Here is a 19,813-nt window from a genome sequence, read left to right as displayed (position 1 = left end):
ACAACTGGAAAATGGGAAGCCTTGGGAAATGAGGTAACAAGAGTCCAGAGACAGTATAATCATGTTAGGGTGAAAGAAAAGGCTGGTAGGTGTATGTAATGCTAATTTTCTAAGGAGAGAATAGGGCCCTCAAAGATCAGCAAGGCAGCCTGTGTGTGGAGCCAGAGGAGATGGGGGAGATACTAAACGAGTATTTTGCATCAGTATTTACTGTAGAAAAGAACATGGAAGATACATAATGTAGGGAAATAGATGGTGACATCTTGAAAAATGTCCAAATTATAGAGGAGGAAGTGCTGGGTGTCTTGAAATGCATAAAAGTGGATAAATCCCCAGGACCTGATCAGGTGTACCCTAGAACTCTGTGGGAAGCTAGAGACATGATTGCTGGGCCTCTTGCTGAGATATTTGTATCATTGATTGTCACAGATGAGGTGGCGAAAGACTGGAAGTTGGCTAACATGGTGCCACTGTTTAAGAAAGGTGGTATGGACAAGCCAGGGAACTATAGACCAGTGAGCCTGACATTGGTGGTGGGCAGGTTGTTGGAGGGAATCCTGAGGGACAGGATGTACATTCCTTTGGAAGGCCAAGGACTGATTAGGGATAGTCAACATGGCTTTGAGCGTGGGAAATTATGTCTCACAAATTTGATTGAGTTTTTTGAAGAAGTAACAAAGAGGATTGATGAGGACAGAGCAGTAGATGTGATCTATATGGACTTCAGTAAGGCGTTCGACAAGGTTCCCCATGGGAGACTAGTTAGCAAGCTTAGATCTCATGGAATACAGGGAGAACTAGCCATTTGGATACAGAACTGGCTCAAAGGTAGAAGACAGAGGGTGGTGGCTTTTCAAATTGGAGACCTGTGACCACAAGGATTGATGCTGGATTTACTACATTTCATCATTTATATAAATGATTTGGATGTGAGCGTAAGAGGTATAGTTAGTAAGTTTGCAGATGACACCAAAATTGGAGGTGTAGTGGACAGCGAAGAAGGTTATCTTGGATTACAACAGGATCTTGATCAGTTAATTCAATGTACTGAGGAGTGGCAGAAGGATTTTAATTCAGATAAATGCGAGTGCTGCATTTTGGGAAAGCAAACCTTACCAGGATTTATACACTTAATGGTAAGGTCCTCAGGAGTGTTGCTGAACAAAAGGACCTTGGAGTGCAGGATCATAGCTCCTTGAAAGTAGAATTGCAGGTAGATAGGATAGTGAAGGCGGCATTTGGTATGCTTTCCTTTATCGGTCAGAGTATGGAGTACAGGAGTTGGGAGGTCATGTACAAGACATTGGTTAGGCCACTTTTGGAATATTGCGTGCAATTCTGGTCTCTTTCCTATTGGGAGGATGTTGTGAAACTTGAAAGGGTTCAGAAAAGATTTACAAAGATGTTGCCAGGGTTGGAGGATTTGAGCTATAGGGAGAGGTTGAATAGACTAGGACTGTTTTCCCTAGAGCATCGGAGGCTGAGGGTGACCTTATAGAGGTTTATACAATCATGAGGGGTATGGATAGGGTAAATAGACAAGGTTTTTTTCCGTGGGGTGGGGGAGTCCAGAACTAGAGGGCATAGGGTTAGGGTGAGTGGGGAAAGATATAAAAGAGATCTAAGGGGCAACATTTTCACGCAGAGGGTGGTGCGTGTGTGAATGGGCAGCCAGAGGAAGTGGTGGAGGCTAGTACAATTGCAACATTTAAAAGGCATTTGGATGGGTATATGAACAGGAAGGGTCTGGAGGGATATGGGATATGGGCCAGGTGCTGGCAGGTGGGACTAGATTGGGTTAGGATATCTGGTTGGCATGGGTGAGTTGGACCGAAGGGTCTGTTTCCATGCTGTACTCTTCTGTGACTCTATGACTCTATGCAGTAGATACCTGACAAAGAAGCTGCACTCCGACAGCTTATACTTCCAAATAAAGCTGTTGGACTATAACTCGGTGTTGTGTGATTTTTTTAACTTTATTAATTTAAGCTGCATAGATGGACATTCACTGTAAATAAGCACAATGTGGAACTGAAGTAAATGAATACCGAATGCTGAAACCTGATTTGGATTCAATCCTGTGTCTGGCACCTTTACTGTACTACATAGTAAGCGGTATCTTAAAAAACACATGATTTCATTTTCTCTGGAGTAGTGTAACCAAGACCAGTACATTAAATAATTTCCTCATTTCACTGTGTGATTTGGGATATTCTGTATTTATTGATATTTTAAATAATTTTGTTTTGCTTCTTGCCTCTCCTGACATTTTGTAGAGTTACACATTAACAGATCCCACCATGTCCCTTTGAAGAGGCCACGGTGATGGTCAGTGTTATTCAACCTGAAAAAGCATCATAGCCATGCCAAAATAGGTCTTCATCCCACGTGAACCATTTATGGAATTTCTTTGAAATTAGAAACAAGATGGTGACCAATTCTCTTCCCTGCCCATTCTGGAAGAATTTCAGCCAACAGCAATGCCTAAAATCAGCTAAATTCAATAGATTAGGACCTGAAATAGAGACTTAACATAGTTTGTAAGCAAAGAACTGAAACTAGGCTTCTGAGCCTGATTACGCTGACCTGGTTATTTAGAGCTACGGCAGTCTAAGTACACCGATACTACTGGAATAAAGTTTAGCTCAACTTTACATATGTTTGTCCAAATCATGTCTGAGAATTTCCAGAAAACTGAGCAGGGGAGAAAACTGGAAAAAAAAATTATAATCCAAGTTCAGTTGACTCCAGGCTTTTATCTGACCTAGAAAAAGCACATTCACATACTCACCCCATCCAAATATTCAAGCTGAGGCATGAGGTAAGAGACTTCCATGAGGTGCCTGGGGAATTCATTAATAATAATATTAATTGTTGGCATGGGGTAAAATGTTTGCAACATCATTAAGACAATGTAAAATGCAATACTAAATCTGGTATCAATTAAAAACAAAAATATAGCAGTAGATCATATAGGCTGTTGAGTCTGCTACACTGTTCAGTAGGGTCATGAGTGAACTTCTAAATCCATTCAACTTTCCCATCCGATTCACTTCATGTCCAAACACCATCAATGGATCTATGTCTTGAATTAACAACTGAGTATCCTCAGGCCTCTGAGGCAGAGAATTCCAAAGACTCACAGCACTTTGAGTAAGGAAATATCTCATCTCTATCTTAAACAGCCAGCAGCTAATCCTGAGACTACCATCCTTGAAAGTTGTGTTACAGGGAGACAGGGTGGTGAAGACGACATTTGGCACGCTTGTCTTTTTCAGTTAACAGCATGGAGTTGGGACATCATGTTAAGGCTGATCAAGACATTGGTGAGGCCACATTTAGAATTCTGTGTACAATTCTGGTCGTCCTGCAACAAGAAGGATGTTATTAAACTGGAAAGGGTGCAAAAACTATTTACAAGGATGTTTCCAAGATTGGAGAGTTTGAGTTATGGGAGAGGCTGGATAAGCTAGGACTTTTCTTTCCCCTGGAGCATTGGAGGCTGAGGTGTGACCTTATAGAGTTTTATAAATTATGAGGGCCAAAGATAAGGTGAATAGTCAAGTTTTTTTTTGCCAGAGTTGGGTAGTCCAAAACTAGAGGGCATAAGTTTAAGGTGAGAGGAGAAAGTGGGGCAACCTATTCGCAGAGGGTGGTGGCTTGTATGAAATGAGCTGCCAGAGGAATTGGTAGAAGTGGGTACAATTACAACATTTAAAAGGCATTTGGACAGGTGTATGGATAGGAAAGATTCAGAGGGATATGGGCCAAATACAGGAAAATTGAACTAATTCAGTTTAGGAAAACTGGTCATCATTGATGAGTTTCAGTGCTGTATAACTCCATCCCAAGTTCTGGATTTTCCAATCAGGATGAAAGCTGTCTCTCAGCATCTACTCTACAAAGACCTCTAAGGATGTTATACAGTTCAATAATATCACTTCGCATTTGATTCTCCAAAGAATATAAGCACATTCTACTCAGTGCATGGAATGAACATAGTTTCCATTAGGTTAATATGAAATTAGGATCCCCTTTTAAGGGAAACTATATCTGTCAGTGCACTCACTCTATCACAATCCTTCATGATGCTGAACACCTTTACTAAATCACCACAAACTCAGCTTCTTGGGTCTCTCTGTATCATTTAATATAAAAATATTGAAAATGTCGATGCTAAGAGACTGTGACCTGGATAGTTCATATATAAGGAACCTAATGTATTCCCACCTACTCAAAAGGCTAGGGTACAATTTTCCAATTGCTGATCGGAGTCTGGTAACTTCCCCAAGTAACCACGCTTGACTTGGCTGGGGTGTTTCGAGTGAAAAGTCAATAATAGGCTAAGAAGTTGGACAAAAATGTATTTACACAGACTAAATCAGCTGTCGAATGGCATCTTTAGACTGCCTTTCTGGGTGACTCAAAGTATACTACATTCTTTTATTATATATTGTTTACACATTTTAACAACTAATTAATATGGTCAAGAAAAGCAGTGACCCTAATACTGATCCCTCTAAATCCCACTGTATACATTAGATTAGGTTACTTACAGTGTGGAAACAGGCCCTTCGGCCCAACAAGTCCACACCGCCCCACCGAAGCGCAACCCACCCATACCCCTGCATTTACCCCTTACTTAACATTACGGGCAATTTAGCATGGCCAATTTACCTGACCTGCACATCTTTGGACTGTGGGAGGAAACCGGAGCACCCAGAGGAAGCCCACGCAGACACGGGGAGAACGTGCAAACTCCACACAGTCAGTCGCCTGAGGCGGGAATTGAACCCGGGTCTCAGGCGCTGTGAGGCAGCAGTGCTAACCACTGTGCCACCGTGCCGCCCATAAATTATTCACATTATTCAAGAGCAAAATCAACAATTCACCACCACCTTTTTCCCATCACCTAGCCAACTTCACATTGATGCCACCATTATCCTTTTTATCCCACGGGCTTTAATTTTGCTGGCAAACCTGTTTTGCGGCACTTTGTCAGATACAATTTGGAAGTTCACATTCACCACATTGACCCTCAATATTATCTTATCAAAAAACAGCAAATAAGTTAGTTAGAAAAAAAATGACGTTAACAAATCCGTGCTGCCTTTCTTAAATAAACATAGAATTGTTAGTAGTGGAGAATTGCTAAAAAAATATTAGAAGCAGGAATTTATATGAGCTGTATCTGGAAAGTGGGAGACTATGAACAAATTAAAATCAGACTTCTTTTCTTCAATACTTTGTCAGTTAATACAAGTCTTACAAATATATAGTTCTCACATGGTTTCATCCTCCTCTGATGTCTCAGCTATGTTGCCAATTAAATTCAGTTCCACTAGGTGGAAGCACCGCGTCAGAGATTTCTTGAAGAAAAGAATATTGACATAATAAGTTCTTGAACTCAGCCGTTCACAGAACAGCTGCAATTAACATTTTTCTGAAAGGTCAAACATTATTTTCATTAGATAGGCATGCTGATCTACATTATATGGTATGTAACACTCAAATGATCATAAATTACCAGTTTGTTCTCAATAGCGTAGAAAATACAAACTAATAAATCAATGAACTACTGTTCTCTTGGTAATTTGTACAGAGATTGAGAATTGCTTTAAAAAGGGCAACTTTTCAAGGAATTTTGTTTTGTACTCATCAGGACAATTCGCAAGAATAGGAGAAAATGAAGACGGCAGATGCTGGAGGCGAGAGTCGAAAAGTATGGCACTGAAAAGGCACAGCAGATCAGGCAGCATCCAAGGTACAGGAGAATTGGTGTTTCAGGCATGAGCTCTTCATCAGGAATGTATCAAAGTAAAGAGAAAACAATATGTATACTGTATGAAACAAATTATTATTTGGAGATGCCGGTGTTGGACTGGGGTGTACAAAGTTAAAAATCACACAACACCAGGTTATAGTCCAACAGGTTTAATTGGAAACACTAGCTTTCAGAGCGCAGCTCCTTCATCAGGTGGTTGTCCGCACTCCAAAAGCTAGTGCTTGCAATTAAACCTGTTGGACTATAACCTGGTGTTGTGTGATTTTTAACTTTGGTGGAGGTATTGTCATGAAGAATGCACCAGTTAGTGATTAAGCTGATAGTGCACTCTTCTCCCAAACAATATAAATGTTATTTTTCCTTAATATTGGTAATTCTAGAAGAGTGCAAGATGACAAGTATGAACAAAATTTTTCTTTCATCAGCAAAATCAAAGTCCTATTTATCACTCAGGCAACCATTCCGTACGTTTATGAAACAATTAAACTTACTAGACCCTCCCTGACGTCAATGTCATTTTTGACTACATTAAGAACTTCGAGGTTAGGGAATTGTTGAGCAAAGCTGCTAACAGACTTCAGCTGGTTATCAGCAAGATTCAATTCCTGCAAAGAACTGAGAAACACCAACTGTGAGCATAATAAAAATAGTAGCTGGAAGACTGAGAAATCACAGGAAGGATAATGTGCCTCCTTATGTACATCATCAAATTAACAGCTATCAACACACTGAAATGAGTTTTGAATTTTAATCATGTAATACCTTTTTAGTTAACAAAATACTATTTTCAAAAGTCATTTAGAAGGTTGTAATAATGTGATATTACCCGCTGGAAGATAAAGCAATACCAAGAGAATTATGATTATGTTGATCAACATCAGACAATAATGCCCTCTCACAGTGTATTCACTCCAAGAAAAAGTTGAAGTGGCAACACCATTCACAACAATATATCTTCAACTGGAAAAAGCAAAGGAAAACATAGGTAAGAAAGGAAGATGTCTGAAGGCCTGCTGGCCAGTTATGACGTCAGAACAATATTCCATAAAGATATCGTTTGCAGGAATACCTCTTGAATAAAATAAAGCCAAATGTGTATTCAATATCTCTTAATTAAAATTGAGCTAATGAATGTGTTATTCATTCAAACAGTACAATCCACCTTCTTCATGGTCATTTGTGGGCAGGGAACAGGAGCAAGTATTTTTGGGTCTCAAACCCACCCTCAGGGGAACAGGAATTTTGACCATGCCATCTCCTTAACTCGCTTATGGCAGGTTAGCAGCAGCATGTGAGGGGCTTTTGTTACATTGTGGTAGCGTCTCTGCCTCTGAACCAGGAGACCTGGGTTCAAGATCCACCTACTCCAGGGGTCCGTAATAACATCTCTGAGAAGGCGATTAGAAAATATCTAGAAGTAGGGATTTTGAAGTTGGAGGGCTGATCTGAGGCCTCCTGATTTCAAAGCAGCACACAGCTGCAGTGATTCGACGTGACGATGCACTATCAACAACATTTTTTTAAAATTCAAATAAAAACAGAAGCAGCAGCTTGGTCACTATTGCTGAAAGAAGCGCGAGGGGAGAAATCCATCTGACTGCCCATGCACCCAAGTGGGTGCCTGTGTCACAGGCCTCATTGGCCTGCATCTAGGTGCTCATCCCCAACGCAACTAAACTGCCCCATCACATCATAAAATTTGAGGCTAGCTGGAAAGTCCTTTAACTATGTTTTGATCTTGGCAGGGTCCAAGACCCCTTCCCACTCTATCTGCAGTTTCCTTTAACCCAAAGAATACTTGATCCCAGTAAATCAATTTCAGTGTAGGACATAGCAAGCTCCCTGCAAGGAGCAAACTGGAAAAAAAACTTAAAATTTGTGCATCTTGTGACCTTGGCATCTCAAAGTTCTTTACAAACAATGGATTTTTTTCTAAAGTGCTGCTGTTGTTGTAACACATAGAAAAGCAACTGCTGAATTCGGCAAGGCAAGATTCCAGAATCAGCAAATGATTAGATAATCTATAGCATACTCTGGAGGGAAAAATGTTATCCAGAACACTGGATAGGGTGCTGTGGGAATTGTTGTGTTGACTGAGCAGGAAGAGGTTTTTGTCTTATCCAAAACACTGCTGCATTCTCTCAGTGACAGTGCAGGCTAAGAACTTAGATCCATTGTGGATCTTCTGATGCTGAAATGTAACACAGGACCCCACACTGCATCAGGCTACTGCGATCCCCATAAAATTCTTGTCAATACCTCAAAGATCTGCAGCAGACTTATTTCACCAACTGCACCACTTTCCAGCATTTCCCATGTAAATGTTCCATCAGGAGTAGCGCCTACTCGTGTAGAGGTGCTTAGACGCCACAATCAGACCAGCTTCTACTCGGGTGTTTCAGTTGTCCTTTGAATCTTCCTACTTATTGGCAAGTAAAATAACTCACCAGAAATGCCATGTCCTTCCTCCACAGTGTGAAGAGAATGCATATGGGGAGCCTTTGCCTAGTTTTGGTCTAAAGCTCCAGTTTCATCTGCAGAAATCTAAGCTTCCAATGATCTTGGAACAGCTTCAGCCTTCTTCATGGTCATTTTCAACTCCTCAAACATAAGCTACCATCTCAGCCAGACTCATCTGCCATCAGTTGAATCCTGCTGACTGTGCAAGAAATGCAACATGAGATTTGAACAGACAGAAGGCCCAAGGATCATGAAGCAAGGATTCTTTACTCCACTGGCATCAGGTTATTAGAACAGGGAGAGAGATTAAAGATAAACAAAAAATTTTATATATATAGTTTGTGCATGAAACAAAGCTTGCGAGTTACACTTGGCTGCAGAATCTTTTCTCTGTCTGCTCCCCTTTCCTTTCAGCTCTCGTTCCATCAAAGGCACCTTTTTGTCAGCAAGAATCCAGTCGAAGGGTCCAGCTGTCCTCCCTCACCATTGCCACCTTCGTGTGGGGGTCCCAGCGAAGTGCTGAGTTTGCTTGCTCAGTTCTCACCATCGCTACCTGCTGCTGGTTCCTTTACATAGAGGTGAAAATGTTAACCAACTGAGCCAAGGCTGACATTATCATGACACCACACATACCATTTTGCTTTACATCCACAGGTTACAGAAAATCTGTACCCCACACAACACCAAAATCAAACTGGTTCTTACAGAACTCAAACTGAAAACAGGAGCTCCCATTCAGCTTTCAGTACATTACATTGGCCTAGTTGCACTGCATTCTCGATTCTATTGAATCACAACCAGATCTGGCAAATTTTAATTACTAAAAAGTACATTGTTTTCTGAGTGCTTGCATGTTGATTTATTTTCCTTATTATTTTGCACCAGTTAACTTTCTTGAACATAAATCCAGGTTTCTATTCCTAGAACGCTGATCAAAACGTTATAAAAGTAGTATATTGTTTAACAGAAGAAAAATGTGATTGTAGTTTTATCAGGATTTATAACACAAAACCAAGTGAAGAAAACACCCTGCAACTGAATGAACAACTACTCAGCCTCAGTATGCAAAAATAAAGCATGTGAATTACATGAATTTGCGGCTGGTAAAATGTAATATCTTTTCTCATTCTTCTGGTCCAAGAAGGGGTTGTGAGGTGAGACATTTCACAGCTTTTTTTTCTTTATTCTTTCATGGAACATGAATGTCACTGGCTCGGCCAACATTCGTTACCCATTCCTATTTGCCCTTGAACTGAGTGGTTTGTTCAGCCACTTCAGAGGGCAGTTAAGAATTAACCACATTGCTGTGGGTTTGGAGTTCATGTAGGCCAGACTGGGTAAGGACATTAGATTATTTTCTCAAGGGACATTATTGAGCGAAATGGGATTACACAACTATTGATGATTCTTTATTACTGAGACTAGCTTTATATTCCAAATTTATTAAGACTCTACAATGAAGTCTACCAGGACCTGAGAACATGTCAGCTTTTAGTTATAATAATTTGCTCAGTACCCAGCCTAGGATAACAGCAATCCTCTAATTCTAGCCTCTTAAGCATCTCCAATTTTAATCACTCTACTATCAGTGGTTGTGCCTTCAGCTACCAAGGTCCTAATTCCCATCACGCTTCCATCCCCTCCCCCACCCCAAAACAATTCTTCCACTTTACCTCTTTTTACTCCTTTAAGCAAGTCTTCAAATCTACTTTTTTGTCCAAGCTTTTGGTTACCTACCCTTACATCTCCTTCTGTGCCCATGTTTCATATTTTGTTTCATCATGCTCTTGCGAAATGCCTTGGGAAGTTTTTTTTTGTTAAAGATGCTATATAAATGTAAGTTGTGTCTATCTGGGTAGTGACAGATTTAAACTAGAGACACTATTCAAGGACTGGACTTGCATTATTCACTGAAGTATAAACTTATAGCCTCAATGCCCATAAGAGTAAAAGACAATTAGATCTGTAGAACACACAATGCAATTACCCGAAGTTCAGACGGAGTAAACATTCAAGGCAAATTTTCCCATTTTAAATGATCGAAATGACATATAGATTTAAATTTAATCTTTTAGGTATTGGTACTTGTAAACAAATAGCTTTTGTATTTCTTTTAAGAGAAAAAATTATCTTGTTCAACTGTATGAGATTTGGATGTGCAGCTGATGCCACTTTTCAGTAATTACATGCATGCACGCAGATTTCACATTAAAGCTTTCGGCTCTGGATTTACATAAAAGACTTACTGTAATCTCCAGAGACTTGAAAGCTGAATCAACGAGGCTGAAACAATACATCACCAGGGACATCTGGTGCCTAAGATGTATGGCTACAGGCATGAAGACTGGACAGCAAACATAATTGAAGCCAGTAAAAATTATCCCAAGAATCTCAACCATTGCTGTAATGATTTGCCTGTTTAATCTACACCCTTGTGGTTTCCAAAAGAGAGTTTGCCAAGTCTAAATCCAAACTTTGACAGGACAAGTTATTGGGAATCCTTGACTTGAATTTGGAGGTTCGTTCCCATCAAAATAAATTCTGGTTAAACCTAGGCAACCACTGCATTCTGTTTACGAGACATAAAACCAGGTGGGATGGGTTGAAAGAAATTACAAATATTTTAAGCCTGATTTTAATCTAACAGAGTCAGGTCAAGACAGCTGATTCATATATTCCATGCCCCATTTTTCATTCTGATGACTTCAATGAAATGAACATCAAGCAAGGTGTAAAACATGATTGTGACCCAAACTCTCCCAGTATAAAACTGGTGTTTCTCTATTATGGAAATCTTCAGACAATCTAATTAAAAATGTGTGCGACCACACCATCAACGCAACATCCCCTCCCCCCACCAAATTGCCTTCCAAGAAAAACAAAGCATTCCAATTGCAAATAATGCTGTCATCATTAGCCATTTCATTTGCAGTTACTGAAGTCGTGGCATCTGATGCTGATATGTAGTTTTTGGCTAAAAGATTTATAAGAAATGCAGATTTTTGAGATTAGCATCTGAACCACACACAACCTTAGCCGTCAGTTAGACTCAAGTTTCAGTAATGATAGATAACAGCTAACTGGCACATGAATTAACAGATTTCATCACATTTGCTGAAAACACATTTCCCACACAATTGAGGGAAGTCCCAGCTGAGTAGATAATGTACCTGGCACAAATCTGGTATAAGACTTGACCCAAGTCAAATGTCCTTTGATATGGCGGCATGGTGGCACAGTGGTTAGCACTGCTGCCTCACAGCGCCTGAGACCCGGTTCAATTCGCACCTCAGGTGACTGACTGTGTGGAGTTTGCACATTCTCCCCGTGTCTGCGTGGGTTTCCTCCGGGTGCTCCAGTTTCCTCCCACAAATCCAAAGATGTGCAGGTCAGGTGAATTGGCCATGCTAAATTGCCTGTAGTGTTAGGTAATGGGTAAATGTAGGGGTGTGGGTGGGTTGCGCTTCCGCGGGTTGGTGTGGACTTGTTGGGCAAAAGGGCCTGTTTCCACACTGTAATGTAATCTAATCTAATATCTGGTCTTGGAGTAGTAGACTGTCATTTCATAAACTGTCATTTCTTCACGGTGCATTATAAAGGCCAATGTGGAGACCTCACTACTTAACCTAAATGCAAAAACCTGCTCTAAGTTTAGCAGTGCAATTTAATGCAGAGAGAGGTAACACAACAGTAACACAGGCCATCCACTAGAATACAAAGCTCCGCTTGGAGTCTAAACTTCCAAAACCATCAAACATTGTGAATAACAATGAAAGAGCCATTCACCTGCAGTTAGCAGCACTGCGTGAAAGGAAAGGTGCCTTAAAGTTGCTAGCATCCCAGCTGCATTATCACAGAACTCAGCAATGCTTCCTCTGTGCATTTACCCGAATGTTCGATAGCTTCCCTCCCTTTTGTTCTATAGGCTTCAGTTACCTCATCATGCTAACCCAGGTGATCAATATTCACACAACAGCCCAACAAGCTATTCAACTGTAGGTCATGACAGATTAGCATAATCCTGTCCTCCCATACATGCATACCACAATATGGATGGCAAAGATGACCGGTAAGTGGAAAAGTGACCAGGGCAAGAACCCTAACTGATTTTCTTCTAACTGTATGCTGGCTTTGGCTTTGTAGATAGCACATGTACCTCTGTGTCATAAGGTTCTAGGTTCCAGTCTCACACTGGGCCTGAGCACAAAATCTAGACTGACATTCCAGTGAAATACTTGACGGTGTGCTACACTGTAGGAAGTGCTATCTTTCAGAACAGGCTTTAAACTAACTGCATGGTGTTATTTTGAAGAACAAAGGAGTTATCTCTGGCATCCTCATCAATATTTATCCCTCAATCAACATTATGGAAATAGGTTATCTGATTTTTTTTTGATTATCTGATCACTATGATATTGCTGTTTGTGGAAGGTGTGTGCAAATTACTACTACATTTTCTACAATGACAACGCTTCAAATGTAGTTCATTGGCTGCAAAGTGTTTTGGGATGTCTGCCAGTTGGGAAAATCACCACACAAATAAATCTTTCTTTCCCTAATTCAAGGCCACATATCGGTAACTTAGCTCAACTTCGAAGTGGTGATTGCTTATCCTGGCAATGAACTACAATATATTGCATTATATTGGTTTTCTTTGTTGCTGAACTGGCATAGCAAATAGAGTTAGGGAGCTATTATGTACAGATTCAAGTGCCAGTATTTCTTAAACAATAAATTCTGAATTTGTGTGTGGGGGACTAAGGAGAAAAACAATCAGCATTCCCAACTAGTGATCCCTGTTAGAATATGGTGCAGGGACAGTAAGAGAGAACAAGGCAAGGTTGTCGACAGTGATGGAAGGCAGGCAACAAGATAAAGAGGGAAATGTAGATGATTGAAAAAGTAAGAGACATATATAAACAAAGGAACTAACACCTACAGTTGAATAGCTTGTAGGATTTCTGGTTTTAAGTTCAGAAATCATTAGAAGAAGGGGCAGTCTTCTGAGGGACAATGCTGGCAAAAGTAAGTAGGAACGAGAATGGTAGGGGTATGGAGCAGTTTGAGAAAGGAAGGCAGCAGCCTTTGTTTCAATAAGGCTATGTTTAACAGTTTTAGTACAAGATGATCTTTGCAGTCTAAAACCCAGTCAACAATTAATCACCATCTGCTACATCTACCATTTAAAGACGACGCTTGAAGGGTAACAGGCATAGATAACATCCTTTCAGCACGTCAAAATTGCTACATTCACTGTTCTGTGTTCTTTTCCTCAACTCCTCCACCCCACCCACCACCCACACCCTTTTCAGCCTCAAATTACATGCATTTATGAATAATTTAATGCTCAGGTGGTGGAGATTAATTCAAAAGACAACGCAGCCTGTAAATTATAGGGCTAGCCTTATGCAGTATTTTGTAATGCTACACAGCATGTACTGCTTTGCAGCCAGAGTACAGAGCTGTCTTTGCAAGAGGTGGCGACAGTTTTAGGTATTCAGTGGTTCACTTGCTCAGCATGAAGTAAAAAAAGGTTGACACATGAAAGCAATAACAATAAAAACATGAATACACTTTCTAACAGCACATTGCAAAGCAGCTGGAGGCACGCAAGGACAAGATGAGTTATTATCTACCAATACCCCATCTGGCCTGCAAACAAATGAGAAAGATTAGCGTTTATGAAGGGAATAAATTTTAGATAACTGGTTTTGCAATAAACACTTGGATGAATATCAAATGCCTAAAATGAAACCATGATCATTTAATAGTGATTTTTATGTCTAATGGAGCATGAAATAGATGCCCAATAGCTTCAACTGCCATCAGATTTGGACCACATGACAGACTGCAAACGAGGCAGTACTATTGACAGGCACAATAACTTAGTAGTAGTTTACTTAATTTACTTAATTTGCAGCATCATGTAAATATAATTAAAGGATGAAGCTGGTCAGGTTATTAAATATAAATAGAAATCCTACTGAGAAGAGAGACTGGATCAATACCCATAGACACAAAATGAGGATTAAAAGCTGCAGATATATCCTGGGGGAGATTCCCTCCATGCAGTAGGGCAAAAAAAAGACAGTTAAGATATTGATTATGGTTGCAGACTTGCTATACCTATTGCATACAGGAAGTATTCTTCCAATGACAGATCTGTTCTATAACATATCTAACCACAATGCGAATCTGAAGGAGGAGATGAGCTTATAATTCATGATCGAGGCAGGTGAGCACAGCCTGTGGTACAAAGAAGATAAAGATCTCATCCAATCTTTTTAATGGTTTAATGGAATAACACCAAACTCACCAAAGAGATCCAAGACATTCGGTGCAGTGCAGAACATTCCCAGAGAGGTTAACTGACTGCAGTAGAAACAGAAAAGCAGTACAATTCAAGTCAACCAGTGTTGGCAAAATATATGAGATTAACTTAATTACAGTTGATTCTTTTCCATTACTCACCGTTAAAGTTTCCAGTAAAGACAACCCCCGGACCTCTGATATTTTGTTGTTGGATAAATCGAGTTCCTGTAACTGATGGGGAATGTGATAGAATTAGAAAATGCACCAAAGAATTAGAATGTGTGTTTATTTATTGTCTCACCATTGAGGGAGGCCAGAGTGTTCAAAGGTTCAATTCCCCCTCAGTTTGTAATAAGCAAACTGATCACAGTCAGTGCACACGTTTAAATTCAGTGCCTATGGACAGAGGGGAGAAATGGAACATGGAACATAGAACAGTACAGGCCCTTCAGCCCTCGATGTTGTGCCTTTTATCCTACACTAAGATCAAACTGACCTACATACCCTTCATGTTACTATCATCCATGTGCCTATCCAAGAGTTGCTTAAACGTCCCTAATGTATCTGACTCTACTACCACTGCTGGCGGTGCAGAAGGTTGGGGAGAAGGGAAGGGCTTTTGATGCTGGTTATTATGCAGAGACCACAGGTAGAAATCCAAGTTTACGGATGTTGGCGAAGAACAGAGCAATTTGAATAACACACTTGATCACAAATAATGATCAGAACCAAGGTATTGGAGTCAACCCCCTGTGGAATCATCCCCTGCCAGTGGCTAAACCTTCTGGGGAAGAAGGAAAGTGAGAAAATCAACACAAATATCATTGTTTCAAGAGATAAGTAATTTTTCACTATTCTTGGTTGGTCAAAAAGGTGGGAATCCAGTTGAACATAAAAAGAAATAATATTTTTATTTAAAATCTCCTTTCCTCAAATTGTGATGAAGTGCAGCTTGTCAGCAAGTGCCAGAGACTCAATTAAGTGAAGTTTTTCACATGTGAGCCAAGACAGTAAGCATCAGCAGGCTTAGTTCTTCGGAAGAGTCATATCAGACTCAAAATGTTAACTCTTAGGTCGCTCCACAGATAAATGCATGGAATTTGACCTGAGCTGCTGAGTTTTCCCAGAACTTTCTGTTTTTTACTTCAGATCTCCAGCATCCACACTATTTGGTTTTTGTTTCAAAGTATAAGCAAGCTGCTCAACCAAGAGATATCACAGTTGAGTCTGGTTTACCTGCCACCTGGTAACAAAGTCACTTGTCATCCTATATCACTGTTGGTTCACTGTCACTGGCTCAGAACTGCATTCATAACAGCATTGTGGTCGTGGCTACACCAAATGGACTGCAGTGGTTCAAGAAAACGTCTTCTCAAGGGCCATTAGGGATTGGCAATAAATTCTGGCCCAGCCAATGACACCCACATCCCTGAATATGTTAAGTAGTTAAGAACAACCTCATAATTTAAATTTTCCCTCAACACAGGAATGCTGAAGGTAACTGTTTGACCTTTTGAACTAGTTGAAATCAGTGGAAATGTTCTTAGGAGCCAAACAAATGGGTCTCGTGGTCAGATTTGTGATCCACTTTATCTGCTTATGGGGTAAGACATCTAAAGGAGGAGGGTCACTCGGATGTTGCCTGGTATGGAGGTTGCTAACTATGAAGAGAGGTTGAGTAGATTATGATTATTTTCATTACAAAGACGGAAGTCGAGGGAGAACCTGATTGAGGTCTACAAAATCATGACAGGTATAGGCAAGGTGTGTAGCAAGAAGCTTGTTCCCCAGAGTGGGGCACTCAATTACTAGGGGTCACAGGTTTAAAGTGAGAGGGGAAAAGTTTAGGGGAGATATGCATGGAAAGTTCTTGACACAGAGGGTGGTGGGTGCCTGGAACACATGCTAACCGAGGTGGTAGAGGTAGGCACAATAGCGTCATTCAAGATGTATCTAGACAGGTACATAAATGGGCAAGGAGCAGAGGGATACAGGAAAATAGACGTCAGGTTTAGTCAGAGGATCTGAATCGGTGCAGTATTGAAGGGACAAAGAGCATGTTCCTGTGCTGTAATGTTCTTTGTTCTAAACCAAACTGAGTTTAAATTAACCTATAGATATGAACCAACTTGAGAGAACATAATTGTAAAATGGCACATCATTTTATTAGTAACAGGTACTTTCAGTTTTTCCCACATAATAAAAGCATTAATGGGAATTGTTAAAGGCTTTGTCAAATAACAATCTGCCTGGAAACATAACTGTTTCCACCTAGTAAACCAAGTTTAGCTATTTATAATATCAGGATAGTAATGAAAAAAATGATCAAAGTTTCTACATCAAGTAATTTTCATCATTACAGCACAGCAACACAATCTCAGCAGTCAGAGGGGGCAGCTCACTGCTGATTGATTTTACACTCTAGGCCTTTTGTCCTGCTAGTTGTACAAAACAAACAGTCTACAACTGAATTGCACCTTCTGTAATTAGATTTGCTACACCAGAGGACACATAGCACAGGACCAGTGAGTATCCTAAATCAGCAGTAAAATGACATACCAAGCACTAAGCTTTATTATCAGAAGGGTAGATTTAAAAAGGACAAATGTAGCATTAAATCTGTATCAAACCTTGATTAGATCACTTAAAGAGTACTGCATACAGTATAGCTTTCTACACAGTATTTATTATCGGCCATTAGTATACATAACCAATTCACAACTGGTTTCTATGATTCACACAACAATATAGTTATTTCTTGGGGTATTGTGGTAGTGTCTTTACTCCTGATCCAGGAGGCCTGGGTTCAAGTCCCAGTGGCTTCAGAGGTATGAGTAATCAACTCAGATTACACAATATCTATGTTCATTTCTAGGGATATAGTGGTATTCTATGTACAATGAAGTGTCACCCATGTGCCCACAGAAGGCTTTATTTTTCTTTAACATCTCACCATATCTTAGGTGCACTCACAGGGTGTACAGCTGGGTTGGAGCAAGCCTGCCCTCCACCACATATTTGCAATTTGACTGTCATTTTATCTGTAAGATCAAGAATCAAATGACAGAAGCTACTTTTCCTTAGCACTATAACATGCTAAATGAAGGAGTGATACTCTTTACCTGATGCCCAATGAGGCATAACATGGTTTTATCATTAAATGTGGGAGCACCAGATATTGCGAAGCTTGGTAACATTAATATTAACATTAATATTTACTGCCCTCTTGTGTCACCAGTTGGCCTTGAAAGTTTGGGCAAACAACTTTGGGAGAATTTGTTGTTAGAGAGTCCAGACCCAGTGAGCATGTCCTGGCCAGATGCAAGCTCACTGTTCTAGGTTTCAGCTTCCACAGGGTTGGGGGTCACAGCCATGGTGGAGGTGAAGGTGGAGGGATCAGGTACCTCTGTAGTATTCTGGGAAGAGTCTTTTGGGGAAACACTGTGTAGATCCTCTTTCAGCTGTCAGGCTGCTGGCACTATCCGGTGACCTTGTGAGGAAGGGGCACCTGGAGTGTTATCAAAGTTCCTTATACTCCTGTCACCTTGCTGCTGATGCTAAAACAATGCTGTGCAAGTCTGCATGCATTTTTGCCAGCCATTGAGCATTCTGGTGGTCCTACCTTTCCATGGCAACTGTACATGTCAAGAGCCAGACAGCTTGTGCAAGCAGAGTCAGCATGACATCGATAATATTTGTAAACTCCTCCAAACTTTAACCAAGTTTATCGAGCATTTCCAATAAACCTTCCTGCTGTCTTTGTGTCTTTTTGTCCATTTTCACCAAGTTATTAATTGCTTACGCCATGGGATCATCCTCTCTCTTGGACTGAGTAGGTGCTGACTATCTGGCAGTTCCAGCAACCTTGGAGAGTTTCTTCCATGGCCAGCTGCATAGACATGCCAGTAACATGGTTGTCAGATTGTGTTCCTGAGTGTAATCTAGGCAAACTACCCAGTCAAGTAAAAGTTTGTGACGTGGCGGAGAGTGCAGGAGGAAGTTTTACTCATGCATCCTATGGAGAAATCCCTGACTATAATCAGTACCAGTTATCAATAACCACATAACGGTGCCTATGATCTACATGGTGTTTGTGCAGCTATACTTTTTAAGAGCAAGATTTTTTAGATCCTAAAGTTTTGTACCTAGGTTCTTGCACCTAAAATGACACCTTGTGTGGCGATATTATACACTCTTCACTGTTCTCTTATACTTTTGTACTTGAGTACACATGATAATAAAAGCAAATAATCAGTACAGGGAGTCTATAGGCACCGCGCATGTGCGCTATCATCTATGTGGTACTTATATATTTATAATCCTCACAGGGGATCTATAACCCACACAGATATGTGGGATTTAAATATTTATAGTTAGCACTGTGTATTTATAATCACACACACAATTTTTAAAGCTCCTTAATCAGCAATATTTATTTACAACCCATACATGGTGTTTTTATATACATAATCATCATCATATAGCTATAACCCTACACACAGAGACCTTGATCTATATGGTGTTCATATATCTATAATCAGCCCAAGCAGCTATAAATAATGCTTATATTGTCTACGATCTACAAGGTGCTTATTTATCTATATTTAGCATTGTGTATCTATAACCCAAACACAGTCTCTATGGTCTGCACAGTGTTTACACATATATAATCTGCACGGAGTATCCATACATCACATACAATATCTATGATCTACACAGTGTTTATATAGGTTGCAGAGTGGCTCAGTGGTTAGCAATGCTGCCTCACAACATTAGGGATCTGGGTTTGATTACACCCTTGGCGACTGTTTGTGTGGAATTTGCACATTCTCCCTGTGGAAGCATGGGTTTCCTCACACAGTCCAAAGATGTGCAGGTTAGGTGGATTGGCCATGCTAAGTTGCCCTATGCTGTCCAGGGATGTAGGGGTTAAGTGGATTAGCCATGGGAAATGTGGTGTTACAGGGATAGGGTATGGAGGTGGGTTTGGTTGGGATGCTCGTGGAAGGGTAAGTGCAGACACGATGAGTTGGAATGGAGCACAAATGTCCACATGGCATATTTGTCTAAATATTTTTGTGCCTTTTGTCCTATATAGATGGCAATTTAAGTAAGATTTAGATTTTAGATTAGATTACATTACAGTGTAGAAACAGGCCCTTCGGCCCAACAAGTCCACACCGACCCGCCGAAGCGAAACCCACCCATACCCCTACATTTACCCCTTACCTAACACTACGGGCAATTTAGCATGGC

General features: G+C 40.4%; 1 protein-coding gene across 4 annotated transcripts in view; it reads right to left on the bottom strand.

The window, feature by feature from the left end:
- LOC122562015 (protein phosphatase 1 regulatory subunit 7-like) overlaps window positions 1-19,813 on the bottom strand; it is a 71,032-nt gene that overhangs the window by 21,170 nt on the left and 30,049 nt on the right. For 3 of the 4 annotated variants that reach the window (XM_043714411.1, XM_043714412.1, XM_043714410.1), the window contains 5 exons: window positions 14,717-14,788; window positions 14,562-14,617; window positions 6,277-6,400; window positions 5,287-5,369; window positions 2,792-2,843 (listed from right to left, as the gene is read on the bottom strand). In XM_043714411.1, the coding sequence (XP_043570346.1) occupies window positions 2,792-2,843; window positions 5,287-5,369; window positions 6,277-6,400; window positions 14,562-14,617; window positions 14,717-14,788 (387 nt within the window). The remainder of the gene's footprint in view (window positions 1-2,791; window positions 2,844-5,286; window positions 5,370-6,276; window positions 6,401-14,561; window positions 14,618-14,716; window positions 14,789-19,813) is intronic. The other variant, XM_043714414.1, reaches the window with a different exon arrangement.

This window comes from Chiloscyllium plagiosum, chromosome 24, assembly GCF_004010195.1.
Source record: "Chiloscyllium plagiosum isolate BGI_BamShark_2017 chromosome 24, ASM401019v2, whole genome shotgun sequence".
In the NCBI taxonomy this organism is placed as follows: domain Eukaryota; kingdom Metazoa; phylum Chordata; class Chondrichthyes; order Orectolobiformes; family Hemiscylliidae; genus Chiloscyllium; species Chiloscyllium plagiosum.
Note: the sequence above shows the minus strand (reverse complement) of the source record. Positions and strands in the feature narration are given on the sequence as shown.